At 44.7% G+C, this 15875-nt stretch overlaps 2 protein-coding genes across 2 annotated transcripts in view; one reads left to right on the top strand and one right to left on the bottom strand.

Moving 5' to 3' along the window:
• Window positions 1-3405: 3405 nt before the first annotated feature.
• On the bottom strand, window positions 3406-4273 carry LOC128732335 (THAP domain-containing protein 5-like). Its single transcript, XM_053825580.1, has 3 exons — window positions 4097-4273; window positions 3853-4014; window positions 3406-3772 (listed from the first exon to the last, which is right to left on the bottom strand). Exons 1-3 carry the CDS (start codon window positions 4264-4266, stop codon window positions 3406-3408), a joined length of 699 nt encoding a protein of 232 aa, XP_053681555.1. The 5' UTR covers window positions 4267-4273.
• A 1302-nt stretch (window positions 4274-5575) lies between these two features.
• The window catches only part of LOC128732884 (CKLF-like MARVEL transmembrane domain-containing protein 4), a 38631-nt gene continuing 28331 nt past the window's right edge, over window positions 5576-15875 (top strand). Inside the window, exon 1 of the mRNA XM_053826316.1 lies at window positions 5576-6687. Coding sequence (XP_053682291.1) covers window positions 6526-6687 — 162 coding nt within the window. The 5' untranslated portion in view covers window positions 5576-6525. The remainder of the gene's footprint in view (window positions 6688-15875) is intronic.

Here is a 15875-nt window from a genome sequence, read left to right as displayed (position 1 = left end):
GCCCACAGATCATTGTAATAAATATGTTATGCGTAGTTTGATATTTGAACCAACTTCCTTCAAATAGTTTCTGGCCGTTGGTTACAAATAATAATCAAAACCATTTTGCACATTTGAGATAAATTCTGATTATGCTTCATTTAATTAGTTTGCGGCCCTTAAAAGGGCCATTGGTTACAAGTAACATCAACCTCTTCAGTGCAGTCAACAATCGGTGTTGCCACCAATAACCGGTCTTGCCGCTAAATGCCGTTGGTTTCGCCACCAATAGCTGTCGATGGTAAATGCTGACCGTCCGTCAGTGCGATTGTGCGATGAATGAGCAGACGGCGAACCAAGAGTACCATTTTATAGTCACTGGCACTGCCGCTGCTGCTTGTAAGCTAGTGAGGTGGTGGGGGAAACCAGATCAATTGCTGCTGCTGCTCGAATGATTATCCGACGCTGAATGAGCAAGCATTTTCCATGGAACGTTGAAACGTTAACCATTTAGAAAAGTGAAGAAAATTCTTTTGATTCTTCAATTACTCTAGTTCTTATAAGAACTGTTTAAGACCACAACGGCCTACTGCTGAATTTGCTGCTGCCCGTCAGTCGATTTGCTTCCATTTGCTGTTGGTTTGCGAAAATAACCGCCAAAATGCCATTGGGTGCCTCGAATTGTCATCGAAAATGACATTAGATGCCGCAAAGGTCCTTGGATTTGCCTCCAATAGCCGCCAAAAATGCTATCGTTACCTCCCGATTGCTATCGTTGTTGGCTCCGATCGCTGGTATTTGCCGCCAAATGTCGTTGCTTTCGCCACCAATAGCCGTCGATGGTAAATACTGACCGTCCGTCAGTGCGATTGTGCGATGAATGAACAGACGGCGAACCAAGAGTACCATTTTATAGTCACTGGCACTGCCGCTGCTGCTTGTAAGCTAGTGAGGTGGTGGGGGAAACCAGATCAATTGCTGCTGCTGCTCGAATGATTATCCGACGCTGAATGAGCAAGCATTTTCCATGGAACGTTGAAACGTTAACCATTTAGAAAAGTGAAGAAAATTCTTTTCTTTCTTCAATTACTCTAGTTCTTATAAGAACTGTTTAAGACCACAACGGCCTACTGCTGAATTTGCTGCTGCCCGTCAGTCGATTTGCTTCCATTTGCTGTTGGTTTGCGAAAATAACCGCCAAAATGCCATTGGGTGCCTCGAATTGTCATCGAAAATGACATTAGATGCCGCAAAGGTCCTTGGATTTGCCTCCAATAGCCGCCAAAAATGCTATCGTTACCTCCCGATTGCTATCGTTGTTGGCTCCGATCGCTGGTATTTGCCGCCAAATGTCGTTGCTTTCGCCACCAATAGCCGTCGATGGTAAATACTGACCGTCCGTCAGTGCGATTGTGCGATGAATGAACAGACCGCGAACCAAGAGTACCATTTTATAGTCACTGGCACTGCCGCTGCTGCTTGTAAGCTAGTGAGGTGGTGGGGGAAACCAGATCAATTGCTGCTGCTGCTCGAATGATTATCCGACGCTTGTCTTTGGGACCGGTGTTGCCGTCAATAGCCATCGATGTTGCCGATTGGATTGGAAAAGGGGTGTGGCTTACAAAGTGGTCTCAAGGTTATCATTTGGATCCAAATCCTTTGGTGTATCTAATTGTCGTCTGTGCCTGTGAAGCTAGGCGATAACAAGGGAAATGTATGGAAAAATTCGACCTTGAATCTTTACACACATTTTCACTATTTAGCGTATAAAAAATTATTATTAGTATGTTACTATAAAATTGCTGGACATTTTATCTATCCAACGACATATTAACTGTTATGTTTCGTTCAGTAGTATAGTAGCTATTAGCGTTTGAAATATTTCATTCAAACGTTACACTTCTATTTCTCGTTTTTACAAAGTGCTACCCAGTCCCAGTATAGTAAACAAAGACGTAGTCCTACGTCAAAAGACGGCAAAGAAGGACTAAAATCTGAAGATAGAATTAACAAAAGGTCGAATGTCGCAAGCGTAAACAAACCGAGTGAGGGTTGATTTTCCTATGCTGGTCCAGCAAAAAATAACTCTCACCCGAGATTCTCTTCGGCGAATTTTGGTTTGCCGTAAAATCAACGCAGCACCACTGTCTCCGGTTTCGTCAGAGGGAGAGTGTGACTAGGGGATAGAGATAGAGAGTGGTGACAGAGGAGCGAAGATTCATTCGTTGTGAAACCGGTCAAGAGAGCAGGATCGTTGTTGCTTGTTTTCCAATCAGGATTGCGTGGATTGCGCGAGTGCTCAAGAATAAAATACGACCACTTTCGACTACGGTGCACCGTGAAAGGGGTTAACGAGGAAATCCTGTGACCGTCAAGCGGTTCCCTGTGTTATTCTGTTACAGTGAAATCGTGGAAAATCTTCGCTATTTTGCGACCTGATTGGATTCGACCGAAGCTGCTTCGTAATGTGGCCTCTGGTGAAGGTAGTAACCTGCTCGTTCACGAAGGCCCTTCGGAGAGAAGATCATCGTCGGCTAGGAGCCCGAATCCCAGTTACGGGTTACTGAAGTACTTCACAACGTTACAGCAGCGTGGCATCGATCGGCGGGTTCCCGTATATCTACAATCGTCCCGGGAATTTCGACCTGAAGGTGTAAGCAGAAATTGTATCCACGTGTCACCGGTGGCAGAGGAGGTGCTGGTGGCCGATGAGTTACGCCATCGTCGAGGCACACATGTTCGTCGATAGGGACGAACATTTTGGAGGGGAAGGCCCGAGGAGGTCTGGTTGAGCCTGGCCCCCGCTCTACGACGCCAGAACCGATGAGTCCTTACTTCGTTCACGAGCGCCGTGGATAGAGCGACCGCAAGGACTTTAGAAGCTCGAACCACATCATCGTTCCAGCCAACGTCACACCCTCTCCCTCTCTACGTCTGCATATTCCTGTCTACAGGGCCCCAACAGCTCCAGTCGACCACACCGTTTAAATAATGCACGATTGCAGATAAATATAAGCATAAAAATGATTTATATTGTATAAATTGTGATTTCTGAGCGCTGTCTGTCTTGCATGTGTATTTGGTGTTTTGTTCGCTTGATAGTCCGAGGTAAGCTTCTGGGAAGTGAGTCTCCTCCAGTGGGTGGGTAGCCGACTCTGTAACCAAGAGTCCGACCGAGCTAGTCGTTAGTTACAACTTCGTAGTCACCTGTTAGAGTACGTGACAATTGCGGGGTAAGTGCTGCGATCCTATTGACTCTAATAGCCTCTCTCGGCTGAGATTCGAACTTATGACGATTGGCTTATTTCGCCAGCGTCGTACCTCGAGGCCTGCTAGGAAGCATCGAGACCTTCTACGCATTTTACCAGCGAATTTTGCTTTTCCCGTGTAACCCTTATGGATGAATTAAAGTAAGCTGTTTTATCGTTAAGGCCTATTGACTTGGTCAGGACCAACAAGCTTTGTTTTATAGATGATATCCGTACCGCAACTTTTCGATGCGGGTTTTACCAGTTTAAACCCTTTTTTACCAGTAACAGAGCTTATTTGAGTTTGAACATCGCGTGATTCTCCATTTATTACTTGGGTGCATATGAACATGTTGCAATCCAGTACCGCCTCGCTTTCTAGAAAATCCACCTGTGTACATTGATCTTGTGCTCTTCTTTTTTGGGTCGAAATAGTTTCACCAACCTCAGCCTCTGTAGACATTTCTGGGACACGTTTCCTTGTGGTATCTGACAGCGAACAACGGGCTACAGTACTTTTCGTCCTTTTCTGAAGTCGTATAAATCTGTTAAAATACGCATTCAGAAAATAAACAGATGCCGAGAATTATACTTATCTATTAGGGACATCTAATTGGTCTTTTACCTTTCAGTAGAATTGACCGGTAATCTATTTTTCATATACAGTTTAGGAAAAATCGTCGGGACAAAACTTGGGCTCAGCGGGTGATTGGACTTTGTATTGTTTTCAAAATGTGCACTGCAAATCCTCGAATGCTTGGTTGGCATCCAAGCTGATCCGTCCGAACTACGGGTAAAAACATGCTAAAGTAAAATACTATTTCTTTCGAAACCATTTTATTTTAATTGCTGTAAATATTGATACATACTTTAGTCGTCGTATTGCTGCTATCCACTTTGCTTTCTGCTCGTGCATGTGCGGTTTTGCTGGGAAACTATAAAAACGAATGTGACTCGTATTTGCACTTGAATTTTTACAACTTACAACACTACAACAATTGCCAACCGCTTTCTTTTTCGGTTTGTTCGAAGAAGCCATGAGAGGAAGATGCACAAGAAAAGACCTTGATATAGGCTTGAATATTACCGCGAAACAGTATTTTATAATCAACCGGGTAGAACTAAAATGTCAACAATCAACACACAACAGACAAAAGGCACGTCTCGAAATTCGAGTTCCACTAAAAGTTATAGAATTCACCACTGGAGGTGCTGCTGGTCATTCGGGCTGTCTAATCGCGAGAGCTTTAAGCACATACATATAGAGCACTATAACAGTCTCTTGTTAGGTTCTCATATATTGAAAGCATGATGGTTTTTCGCGGGAGTTTTGTAAAACCGACGAAAACAGACGGAGTGAAACTTTATTTTCTTATGCTCGTGCTGCAGAAAAGTGTTCTTGACTCAACATAATTGTGTTTCCGAAAAGATACATCATATTTTACAGTACTGTGGTTCTTCAATTTAAGTGATAACGCAAGCCGAGCCGGGCAAGTGAAAATAAGAACAGTTTGTAAGGACCTTGCAGCTGCGCGCAATTTTGCGATGTTTACCGTTGTTCCGGTTGTTCCTCATATGTTTGGTTCTGAGAGTTTGGTACTGTTAGTGACCATAAATGTTACTGAATAGGGCCTGTAGTGTTTGGTTCTGGAATGTTTTGATAACAATTTGTTTATATTTTTTTAAGTTCTCAAAGTTTGACCCTCCACGTGCTGTTTTAAAAAGAAAGTAGCAGCAGATAGAAGATGAAAATTCAACGATTTATTCTATTATAGAAAAGCACAGCTCAAAGGGTCAGCGTTGTAGTCGTGGTCGTGGAACATACTGGTACGATTGGAAGCTGATCTGGAAAAAAACTCAGAATTCTCGGATCGGGATATCGTCTGGAAACATAGTGCAAGCCGTAGAACTGTCCGAAGAATCTGCCTGCGTGGCAGCTATCGATGCTATTTGTTAGGAGGCTCAAGGCTCCTTTTTTATAATAAAAACATACTGCTCGAGCCACCCACAAGCATTGATACCGCTTATAGTAAATAACCGCTTTATGTCCCTAAGTGGAATAATTCCATACTTTTGTTTCAGGTTTTCATCCCAAATTCTCCGTTCCAGACTGAAATAAGAGTAGATTTGGTAATCCGGGATCCGGCCAGCCAGAGTATACTCTCTTAAATTTAAGCTCTTTTGCGAAGCGCGCATGAAACAGTACCTGCATATAATTTCAAAACAGAGAGAATTTGAGCGGAGAAAGAGAAAACCCCGGGTTGACTACGAGTGAGTAGAGTAGGATTGGATATTGGCCATCCCCGGTCCCAGTCTCAGTGCGGTGTTGAGCCAAAGTTAAGTCAGCTCCTCAGCTCAGTATCGAACGTGCGGTCCCAGCGAATGCAGTGTTGTTTGCTCTGCAGAAACGACGTGTGCTGCAACACCTTATTGGTTCGTGTAGAAACAACTTGTTCTTGTGTGAAGTGTGGAATTTGTCAAGTGTGTAGAAGCGCTACTTGTTACTGCAGTCAGTCAGCTCAGCCACCGCCAATACAGGCGCACACCGACCGTTTCGAGTCCAGAAAACAACAAGAGAGAGTGAAAAAACAGGTCTTCCGTTTCGGCGCGATTCGCAAAGCTGAAGAAGACGAAGAAAACGGCAGCACACCTGTTTCTTCACCTGGTGCCTCTCGACACACTTGTGAGGGTTAGTTAGGTACATACCTGTGGCAGCTACGACGGGCTTAGATAGTGACAAACAACAAGAAAAAAGTGGTGTTTGGAGAAAATGCATATTTAATCGAAATAATTACCAGCAGATATCGAAGGGTTTTGTTGTTGGGTTGGCAAGCAAGTGAGTTATTTCGCTATTGTGACTGCGTGGAGTCGACAGAAGTGTGTGCGAAAAGTTTCTGGCCACTAAGCGTGAGAGTTGTGCGGTCACATTCTTCCGACCTGTCCTGGGATAGACAAATCTGAACCCTCATCGTTCGTAGTCGGCTTCGGCGGGTGCGTGCGCTGTTAACTGCGCTTCAAAAATAGATCCCAGTGCGACCGACTCCGACTACCAGCAGCCGGACGCGGACGAAGCGTAAAGCGGGCGCGAGAGCGGGTTGTTGGTTTGGTTTGGTGTCAAAAACTCGTCGCTGCTGGCTGGTAGGCTACCAGTCCTTCTTTACGGTGCAGAAGCGGCGTCGGAGAAAGTTTTGCTGCGGTCAAGCAACAGTGAACTGTGGTCAGCCCAGTGTGTGTGTGCGGACATTGTAGCGGTTTAAACCAGTGGCAGTGGACACAACACTAGCAAACGCGATAAACCATGATGACAGAAACCGTGGTAACGGTGGACCAATCCCATGCGGCCCCCGGGTCCAATGCGGCTCACCAGGCGCAGGCCAAACCGGATAATAGTCTCAACTGGATCAAGTTCAACGTACAATATTTCAAATCCATCCCGGGGATCTTGAAGCTGGTGCAACTGGTAAGTTAAACCACTTTACACTAAGTAGATGTATTCAAATTCATTCGTAATCCTCGAACAGAACAGAAGATAATTTCGGATTTCCTCCTCTGCGTTGCGTTGCGTCGCTTCGCGACTCGTAGAGCCAGCGTGAAACGTGAGAACCGGCATTTGTTTTTGTTACTGTTTTTTTTTGCTGCAATCGCACAGTTTTGGGGCGAATTTGCCCCACAACAAACGTGATCAGTGCAACGTAATTAAATGGTTGTGGCCTCCCCCCCTGGGGGAATCAATTGTGTAACCGCCGTCGTCGATTTATCAAGTTTTGCGCAGTTTGTTCGCACTACTCGGTGAAATAAGTGCGGGTAATCGCCGCCAGCTTTTTTTTTGTTAAAATAAATCTCACCGGATTGTTGTGCTATTAAAACAGTTATTACGGCACAAAAAAGATATAGCCACAACAGTAACTCTCACTTTCGATATTCGTGCATTCGTGGGTTTGTTTGAAATATTTACATCCATTAGTTGCCTACTACATTTTTGGATATAGAATAGTTAGCCTATTTTCTATCCCTACGATAAAACTGAACCTTGTCGTGGTGTAGGGCTTTTTAACTAATCAGTAAATGAACAGCGGTCACGTTTACTTCTGAATGTGGGTATATATCAAAATACTTTTGTGATTTCAAGTGGGACTCGGGGTAAAAATTCACCAAATGTGATTGTTGCGTTGTTCAGAAAGTGCTTTTATTCCGTTTAAGAATAAGGCCAGTATGGGGATCTCTGACAATAGATGAAGTTTTCTGGGATTCATCCCTGTTTATAACAACTGTCACAAATATCTCCGAAAAATGTCGGATTGATTCAGTTGGTCGGGGGCTTAGGGTTAGTAAGGGGATGTAAGCGGGATACCAGATCCGATTGGATGCTGAAGGACCACCCTGTAATGATTACGGGTAATAGCACTTCTTAGGTAGCAGATGGGAAAATTAGGTCAATTCGTGTCGCGTGTTCAAGTTTCGGCTAGGCGGTGCTGCTAGATAGAGTAGGATTTTTGCACTGGCCCCGTGGCTGTCCTGAGCTCTGATGGCTGCCCGCGGGCTCTGTCTATGGGAAGGGGGCGAGTCTTAAAGAGACGTTTAAGCCCAGAGCTTTACAGCACTTTGGTCTCGGCAGGCGAGTCTCTATATTTTGAAGCTTCTGTCGACTACCGCGAACGTCCAGCTTGTGCTGCGCTCAATTTACTTTGTATCGTGGGAATGCATTGTGAATGCTAAGGGGATGAAAGATTAAATTTGCCCTGATAAGTTGATCCGAGTTGCTCCCGTAAAGAAACCGTAAAGCTGAAAAGAGAGAAGCTGAGACGGAGAAAAAGTGGAAAAGAGGATCGTGCCGATCCTCGTGCCGAGGATATACTTGTAGTTCAGGTAAAATTAAAAGCCGGAATTGAGCGGAATACAGCCTCCAACTGACGCCCATCCTCCATTTTCTATTTCCCTCCATTGAGCTCACAGGACCTCATTGTATGCTATTGTATATCTCGTTTTATACTGAGGATCAACCCGATCCCGTGGCCCGGTCGCTACAATACCGGCCGTAGGTGTGAGCACGTTGGCATCAGGGACGGCGATCGACGCCCAAACGTATCCTCCCTATATCCAGAAGGGAAAGCGGCGGCGGTGTCCGGAAGTAGGCGATTGCGGACGGAAAGGGGGCCCCGAAGTGAAAGTAGAAAAGTTAAAAAGGTAGGAGACAGACAGTAAGAAAGTGGTAAAAATAAAGTATCGACAGAAAGAGAATTAAAAGGGAGTTTGCTTGAGACCGATTTCAACTGTTTTCTTGTCCCGTAGCCAGGAGTGTATGCCGAGCCTGAGGTAGTGAAAAGGGGAGACTCCGCATTGCTGTGTGTGTCATCTACCCGCTAGTTACAAGCTGGTCAGACTAAACTTGACATAGATTAAACTGAATTGCTCTGAAATCAATATAAAACGCTAGTCAAACGCGTACTATCTACGTTTGAATCAGACCCAATTCAAAATTAATTTAGCCTCTAATCTTAAATTAGGCGCCAAATACCACTCTAACGGGCAACATCGTTAAAATAATGCTATCAAGCACCTGACCGGCACAATACGGCACACACTGAACAAAATGGGCACGAATAAGGTGCACAGAGAACAGACTAAGAGGTAATTGATGAGAAGTGTGTAAAAGGTTTTTATGACTCTCATTCTGAGTCAATATATTTCTTGTACCAGCAGAGAGCCGGGGTGGTTCAAGAATTCCTCTCCACTGTACTCTATACTGGGCTACTCGAAGCCAATTCGTTGAACGTCTCGACACAAAAAGCAAAGTCATGGGCTTAAACCGTCATTAGACATTACCCTTCTTTATCGACAGACTTCGCAGCCGGCTGTTTTAGAGTACAGGAAAATTACGAGGCCAGTGTAACGATCCTACTGACTCTATCAAGCAAGCACCGTCTAACCGAGATTCGAACATGCGACGACTGGCTTGTTAGACCAGCATCGTACCTCGAAGCTAAGTAGGCGGTAAGCCACAACGTCTCGACACACGTAAGTCGGCTTCAACCTGGTCGAGCTGTCTAGCACGTTGGGTCCCTCTATTCCTGGTGCCGGTGGGGTTCTTGAAGATAACGTCGTGGCCGACATACTTGAGTTCCTTATATTCCACTCAGGTGGCACATCTTTTGCTTAGAATGTTGGTCAATTGCTGGTGAATGGCCCATAGCAGTGTTGCGAAGCCCATACTTGTGTGGCCTAATTTTCTCACACACGCGTACTTATTCGACGCACGGTTGTCGCTCTCGTTCGCCATTGCAACCTGAGCTGCTGATTCCGATCACTCACGAGGCCCTGCCGCCCATGGGTAGAATCGAGTGCGAAGATGGAGAAGAAAAGAAAGAGTAAAGAGAAATCTGTATCCCAGTAGAGGTGAATCCCGGAGCAGTGGTCAGTCAGCATTCACACCTCTCACGTCGAGTACCCGGGATCAAATTCCAAGCTGTTGAATGACTATAATAAAAAAATATACATCCCAGTGCGCTTCGAGCTCTTACGGACAGCTGGTTGCTCCCGAGTTGTTTGCCTTGCGAGCGGGCTATGCAGGAAGGCGCTACGAGGCTGTGCGTTCGCAAGTGTGTAGGTAGCAGAATGTCAGCACACAGCAATGGCGGCTGTTTTTCTTAACCTTGCGTGTGTGGCGTAAGCGTTGAATCCTATGCTTCTCATTGGGGCTCCGTAGCCGCAAGGTTACCGAGTCTGCTTTGACAAGCGAGTGGTCGTGGGTTCGAATCTTAGTAGAATCAAGCCATTCGATGTCAAGTGACTTTAGCATGGGTTTATTCTCAGGCCCCTCCATTTACCCCTCCTTCGTGCTGAATTCTATATTTACCCTCTGAAGCCTCTTGACAGTGCAAATGTCCCTCCTATAGTTAAGTGTACTGATCAGAGGTACGAATGAGTCCTCGCCAGGGACGGCTATAATATGGGATAGTGCTGGCAGCGAGGAATAAGTGGGTAAAGTAGATCAAGCTTTGAAGGAAGGGTAAACCCCAATACACGCAAGCACGCATACAATTTAAAATAAGCATATCGCTCACTCAATAGCGATTATAGCAAAAAGAAATGCAGTGCAGGTCATACAGCAAACACCCGGGCGATATTACAATAGATCAACTATACTGGTCGCAGTAATGAGTCCACACATGGAAAAAAATGCTTCTCATACTCGCTCGCGTGAGAGTAGGCTTCTTGCACGATTTGCAACATTGCCCACCCCCACCCCTATTTCTACCTCCTCGTGGTACCAGATGGAATACGAGCAACCTTAGCGGAGATCGGATTCCCAACAGGGAAGGAGGCGACAGTGTCACAGAGAACGTGAAGAGCTAGAGCAACTATTGCGGGTTAATGACATACGCAAATTCTATGAGAAGGTAAACCAATCTCGTAAAGGATACACACCGAAGCCTGATATGTGCATGGGGAACGGACGGAAACGTGGAGGAAAACAAATGAGCGCGAGGTTGACAGGTGGAAGCAGTTCTTTCATGGGCATCTCAACGGCGATATTACACGAGATGGAATGGAAGTTAATCCAGGAATGCCTACAAACGATAACAGCGTGCTGGCACCTGATCTCGAAGATATCCGGCGAGAAATCGGCAAGCTGAAGAAAAAATAGAGCCGCCGGAAAGGACCGACTCCCGGCCGAACCCTACAAAAATATCGACTAGCAACGGCACTCCAGTGGATAATTTGAAGGATTTAGGAAGAAGAAAAACTACTGGAAGTGTGTGGTTTGTCCCATCTACAAAAAGGGCGATCTACTAGATTGCTGTAACGTCGCCTACAAGCTGCTCTCCCAGATTTTTTGCGTCATCTATCCCCAATAGCAAGAGAATTCGGAGCCCGTGCTATTACGGATCAAATTTTTTACTCTCCGACAAATCCTCCAAAAACGTCGGGAGTATAGCGTGCCCACGCATTATATTTTCGTGGATTTCAGGGAAGCATACGATACAGTCAAGCGGGAACAGTTGACAGACAATGCACGAATATGGTTTTCCGGAAAAACTGACGCGGCTGAAAGAGGTACCCTGGAGCGAGTGATGTGCTATGTATGTGCGTCTTTCGGGAGCACTCTTGAGTCCTTTCGAATCCCGCAGAGGGTTGTGGCAAGGCGATGGATTGTCCTGTATGTTATTCAGCATCGCTCTTGAAGGTGTGATCTAGCGAGCGGGCAACGAAACGAGAGGAACGAGCCAACTCCTAGCTTCCGCAGACGACCTCGGTATCAATATTAGAAACTTTGGGACGGCGCAGGGTTACAAATCAATGCACCAAAAACCGTATATTTGGTAGGAAAAGGCTCCAGAGAAAACAACGTTCGTTTGTGATTATTGACAGCGATAAACTGGAAATGGTTGATGAGCCCTTATATTTGGAATTCGACAATAATACGAGTAAGGAGTTTCAACGAGCTGCAAGTCGACCCTGTATTTCCCTAAGCAAGCATACGCCACCGTACAAAGCTGGGGATGTACAAAACGCTAATCAAACCGGTAGTCCTCTACGGACTTGAGACAGTAGCTTTGCTTATGGCAGACATACATGCACTTGCCGTATTTGAACGAAAGGTGTTGCGGACTGTTTTCGGTGGAGTACAAACGGATAGTGGAGAGTGGCGAAGGCGTATGATTGGGAGACTACGGTGAGCCGGCCACGTTGCAAGGATGCCAGACGGCTGTGTAATGAAATCCATTCTCTTTAAAAACCCCACCGGCGGCACCAGGAATAGAGGGTCCCAACGTGTTAGATGACTCGACCGGGATGAAGCCGACTTGTGTGTGTCGAGGCAAGACCAACCCCAGTTTTATGCTGCTAGAAGAGAAGAAACTTGTTTGCAAAATTGGTTAATTTTTCTAAAAATTCTCTCCATTCATTCGGAAAAAGGTTTCTTTCATTTATACGACACATTCCAGTGTTACGAGACACAATGAGCAACTAAAGTATATCTACCAAAAGTGGACGCTCTACCTAAAGTGGACCATCGGGTACAATTTCAGCGTTTACTAGTTTGTATTTCTTATTTTAGAGGATAAATAACAAGGAACAGTGTATTTTAGTGTATAACATTTAGTTGCATTCGTTTACTAAAGTCGTACTTTTGACATTTTCAACAAGCGAGGGTCCCTTATAAGGCTACTAACGCAAAAAATCTCACCGTTAGTGGATCCTCTCCATAAGAAACACACAAGAATTCCCATTGAATTGACAAGAATTGACCCGGTCGTTATCTTATTGTAAACCCCTAAGGATCCATTAAAGGAAAATGTATGACACTGAGTTATACGTATGAAGTATGACGCTCGCCTAATAAGCCAGTCGTCGAATGTTCGAATCTTGGCTGGGAGAGGCTGTTAAAGTCAATAGGATCGTAGCAACTGGCCCTGCAGTTGTCAGGTACTCTAACAGCTGGCTGCGAAGTTTAACGTATAAAAACAGAAGGTCAAGTTTTGATAACGGAATGTAGCCCCTAGGCTTTGCTTTGCTTTTTCTCGTTTGATCTCTAATATAAAGAAGAACTCACGGGAAACAGGAGAAACTGAGCTGTAACTAAATAGTAGGTATCAATGCTTCATAGTCCCAGTCAATATGCCAGCGTCAGCTGTTATGAAGTGGGACGATCGCGTAGGTACATCTAAACATATCAACATGCATTGCGATCTGTTTTCGCATGTTTAGTTCCCGTTTTTCCCTCCACATGGAGAATTTCATCAAACCCATTCTTGGAGTCGCAGCGAATTCCACTGCCAAGCAACCAAGCTCGGTGGTGGGTTTCAGTGTAAAAATCTGAATGAAATTTAATGGTTTTTTTCTCAAGGCAAAAAAATACAACCGAAGAAGCTCACCAACAGAAGAGTTTATTTGTTTCCATTCCGTGAAGCCGAGAGCCGGCAAAGGCCCTTCCGCGGCGATTGCTTTTAAAGGCGAACCACCGACTTCCAGTGTGAAAAAAAAAGAGTTCCACCGATTCCACTGGCATTGGGTAGTAGGAGCACATGCACACGGGCGACTGGAACTGCTGCCTGCCTGCCTGCATTCGAGTCTTCGAGCAGTTCCACAAACAAACCGGAATATGGTCGTCCGCCTTAGCAGCGAGCTCACGACTAGATGGCTAGATTTGTCCGGAGGCAGCACACCCACTTCGGGAAGATCAGGCGTAGTGGAAAAAAATATATGTATTCAAATTTATTATACATCAATGCACACACACACACCGGTTTCTGTGACACAGTTAGACCGCAGCACAGCAGTAAAAACGCACAAATTTGGCCGTGCTCACCGGTGGTGAACGAAAACCCGGAATGAAGTGCAGTGAATCAATTTGAATTCACCATGCGTCCTGGAATGTTTCGTTTGGGTGCCGAAAATAGAAGATTGATCAAATCGATATTCTATTTGTCCACAAATCAATTTTACTGTCGAAAGTCAAAATTGCAGGAAGTCGTTTTTGAAATTTTCATACTTCATTCCCTAAATTTCTCTGTCTAAAAGGTTACCTACCGGTGGTGTCAACGTTATCGAATTAGTATCTTGTAATTAATCTGTTTTTTTGACAAATCGATAATCACTCAATATCACAATTGCGGCCTAGATAGAGGGTTGAAATTTGATACGGGGTTTGCTATCGGGCAACCGACAAGTGCTACTTTCCGATACGGGAATCACACAATTCGCTTTCAGATTGGTTATCGTCGTAACTCGTAATACATCATATAACGCTCCCTTCCCCGTTCATGGAAAACCCTCCGAACCTCCGAAGATACACACAATCTCCCACCAGATAAGATTAGCTTCGTTCGCTAAGCACAGTAACAGTATTTAGTGCACTCTCCACTCTACACTTACAGGCATAAGGTGTTCTCTAATCGGGCGGGCAAAAACAGGGGGAAAATAAACTCTCATGATGGTGATCTGACGTTTCACCCAGACCGACAGGTTAAATTAACTTAGCTTCAATTGAGTCAACAATTACTCACAGCTCACAGTACGCAGCGCTTTCTTACATAAATGGAAGTTTTAACGCGAAAAACATGAGCTCACAATTTGTGTTGCTCTTCGCAAAAACTTTGTAGGAAGGTTTGTGATTGTTTTGTGAGCCGCTCACCCACCCACCAACGCAGGATGGGATTTGACAGGCTTCTTGAATACAGCAGAATGCCCTGGAATGCAGCTGACCAACCAACCAATTAGAAATCATAGTAAACTGGTTCTTTGCTATATATAATTCTATTGTGAATACACTCAAAATAGTTTTATGTCAAAGTTATGTAAAAAGTTAGTAGCAGATCGTGAGATTCGTGATATTCTTTCCTATAGGTTCGATAGGACTTATCTTCCTTACTTAACTGCAAACTGCAATAAAAACAGTACCTTAAACCTCGAATACGACTTGAAGGCTCTACTATTACAACAGCAACCTACTGACGATTTGAAGGTGTATGGCTCCAAGTTTATGTACCGGCAAACTGCCGCTGGAAAAGCTAGCAGTCAGCAGCATAAGAACGCTTTTATTATTTGCCCGGCACTTGGTTGGCCCGGCCGGCGTTAGTTAAATATCTTGACAAAGTAAAGTGGGTGCAGTTAGCTGACTGATTCACCTTGAAGTGGGCGGCTCGTTCTCGCGGTGTATTCGAGACTGGCCATTCGAATTGTGGCGTCGTGTCATTTCTATTAGCATAATGTTCTAGACAGAGCCAGGCAACAGCACAGCAACAGACTGCTCTATTGGTTAGCACCTTCTTTTTTGCACACACAAAGTGCTGAAGGTTGAACGCTACAGTTCTACGTACGTTCGTGGAATAACTAATTGCAGTTGACGCTCATTTAAAAAAAACTTCCAAAAACCAGTTGAGCAAAAAAATAGATTGCATTCAGCCGCTTTTAGGTGCACTGTGTAGGCAATATCCCACAGCTTTTTGCAACGACAGGTTATACTAATCAACACTATAACATGTAGGTGCTACATATTCAACACTCGCACGTACTGTTCGGGTGCGAAGTTTAGATTAAATGCCTGCGTAAAGGCTGTTCCATTTAGAATTTGGCCACTTGAAAAACATACAAGAAAGGTTATTCTTTGTTTTTTTATGATAAACTTTCGAACCTTTCGTTGAATACCCCCAACACATTGTCAACCGTATCAGCCATTTTTTTCCACCACTTTTGTATATCAGATGGTGTTTTGCAGATCCAGCACTTTTTGTGCCACGTCAAGTATTCCGCAGGGCAGTCATCTCGGACCGCTTATATTCCTGTTCTATTTCAACAACGTGAACCTCGTGCTTGAAGGACCACGATTATCATATGCCGATGATCTAGAATTAATCTTTCGTATCCGCTCAACTGAAGGCTGTCTTTCACTCCAACACCAGCTGGATGCCTTCGCTAATTGGTGTTTCTTAAACAGAATGGTTGGAAATCCCTCAGAGTTCTCTGTAATATCCTTCTCACGTAAAAAGATGCTGCTATTTTTGACAACACGCTGCTACAGCAGCACTTTCGAGCGGGTCAATCATATCAAAGACCTAGATGTAATGTTCGATACAAAGCTAACATTCAGACAACATATATCGTATACCGTCAACAAATCCTCCAGGACCCTGGGATTCATTTTTAGGG

Source organism: Sabethes cyaneus, chromosome 1 (assembly GCF_943734655.1).
Source record: "Sabethes cyaneus chromosome 1, idSabCyanKW18_F2, whole genome shotgun sequence".
Taxonomy (NCBI): domain Eukaryota; kingdom Metazoa; phylum Arthropoda; class Insecta; order Diptera; family Culicidae; genus Sabethes; species Sabethes cyaneus.
The sequence above is the reverse complement of the archived record's forward strand: the minus strand, read 5'-3'. Positions and strand labels throughout refer to the sequence as shown.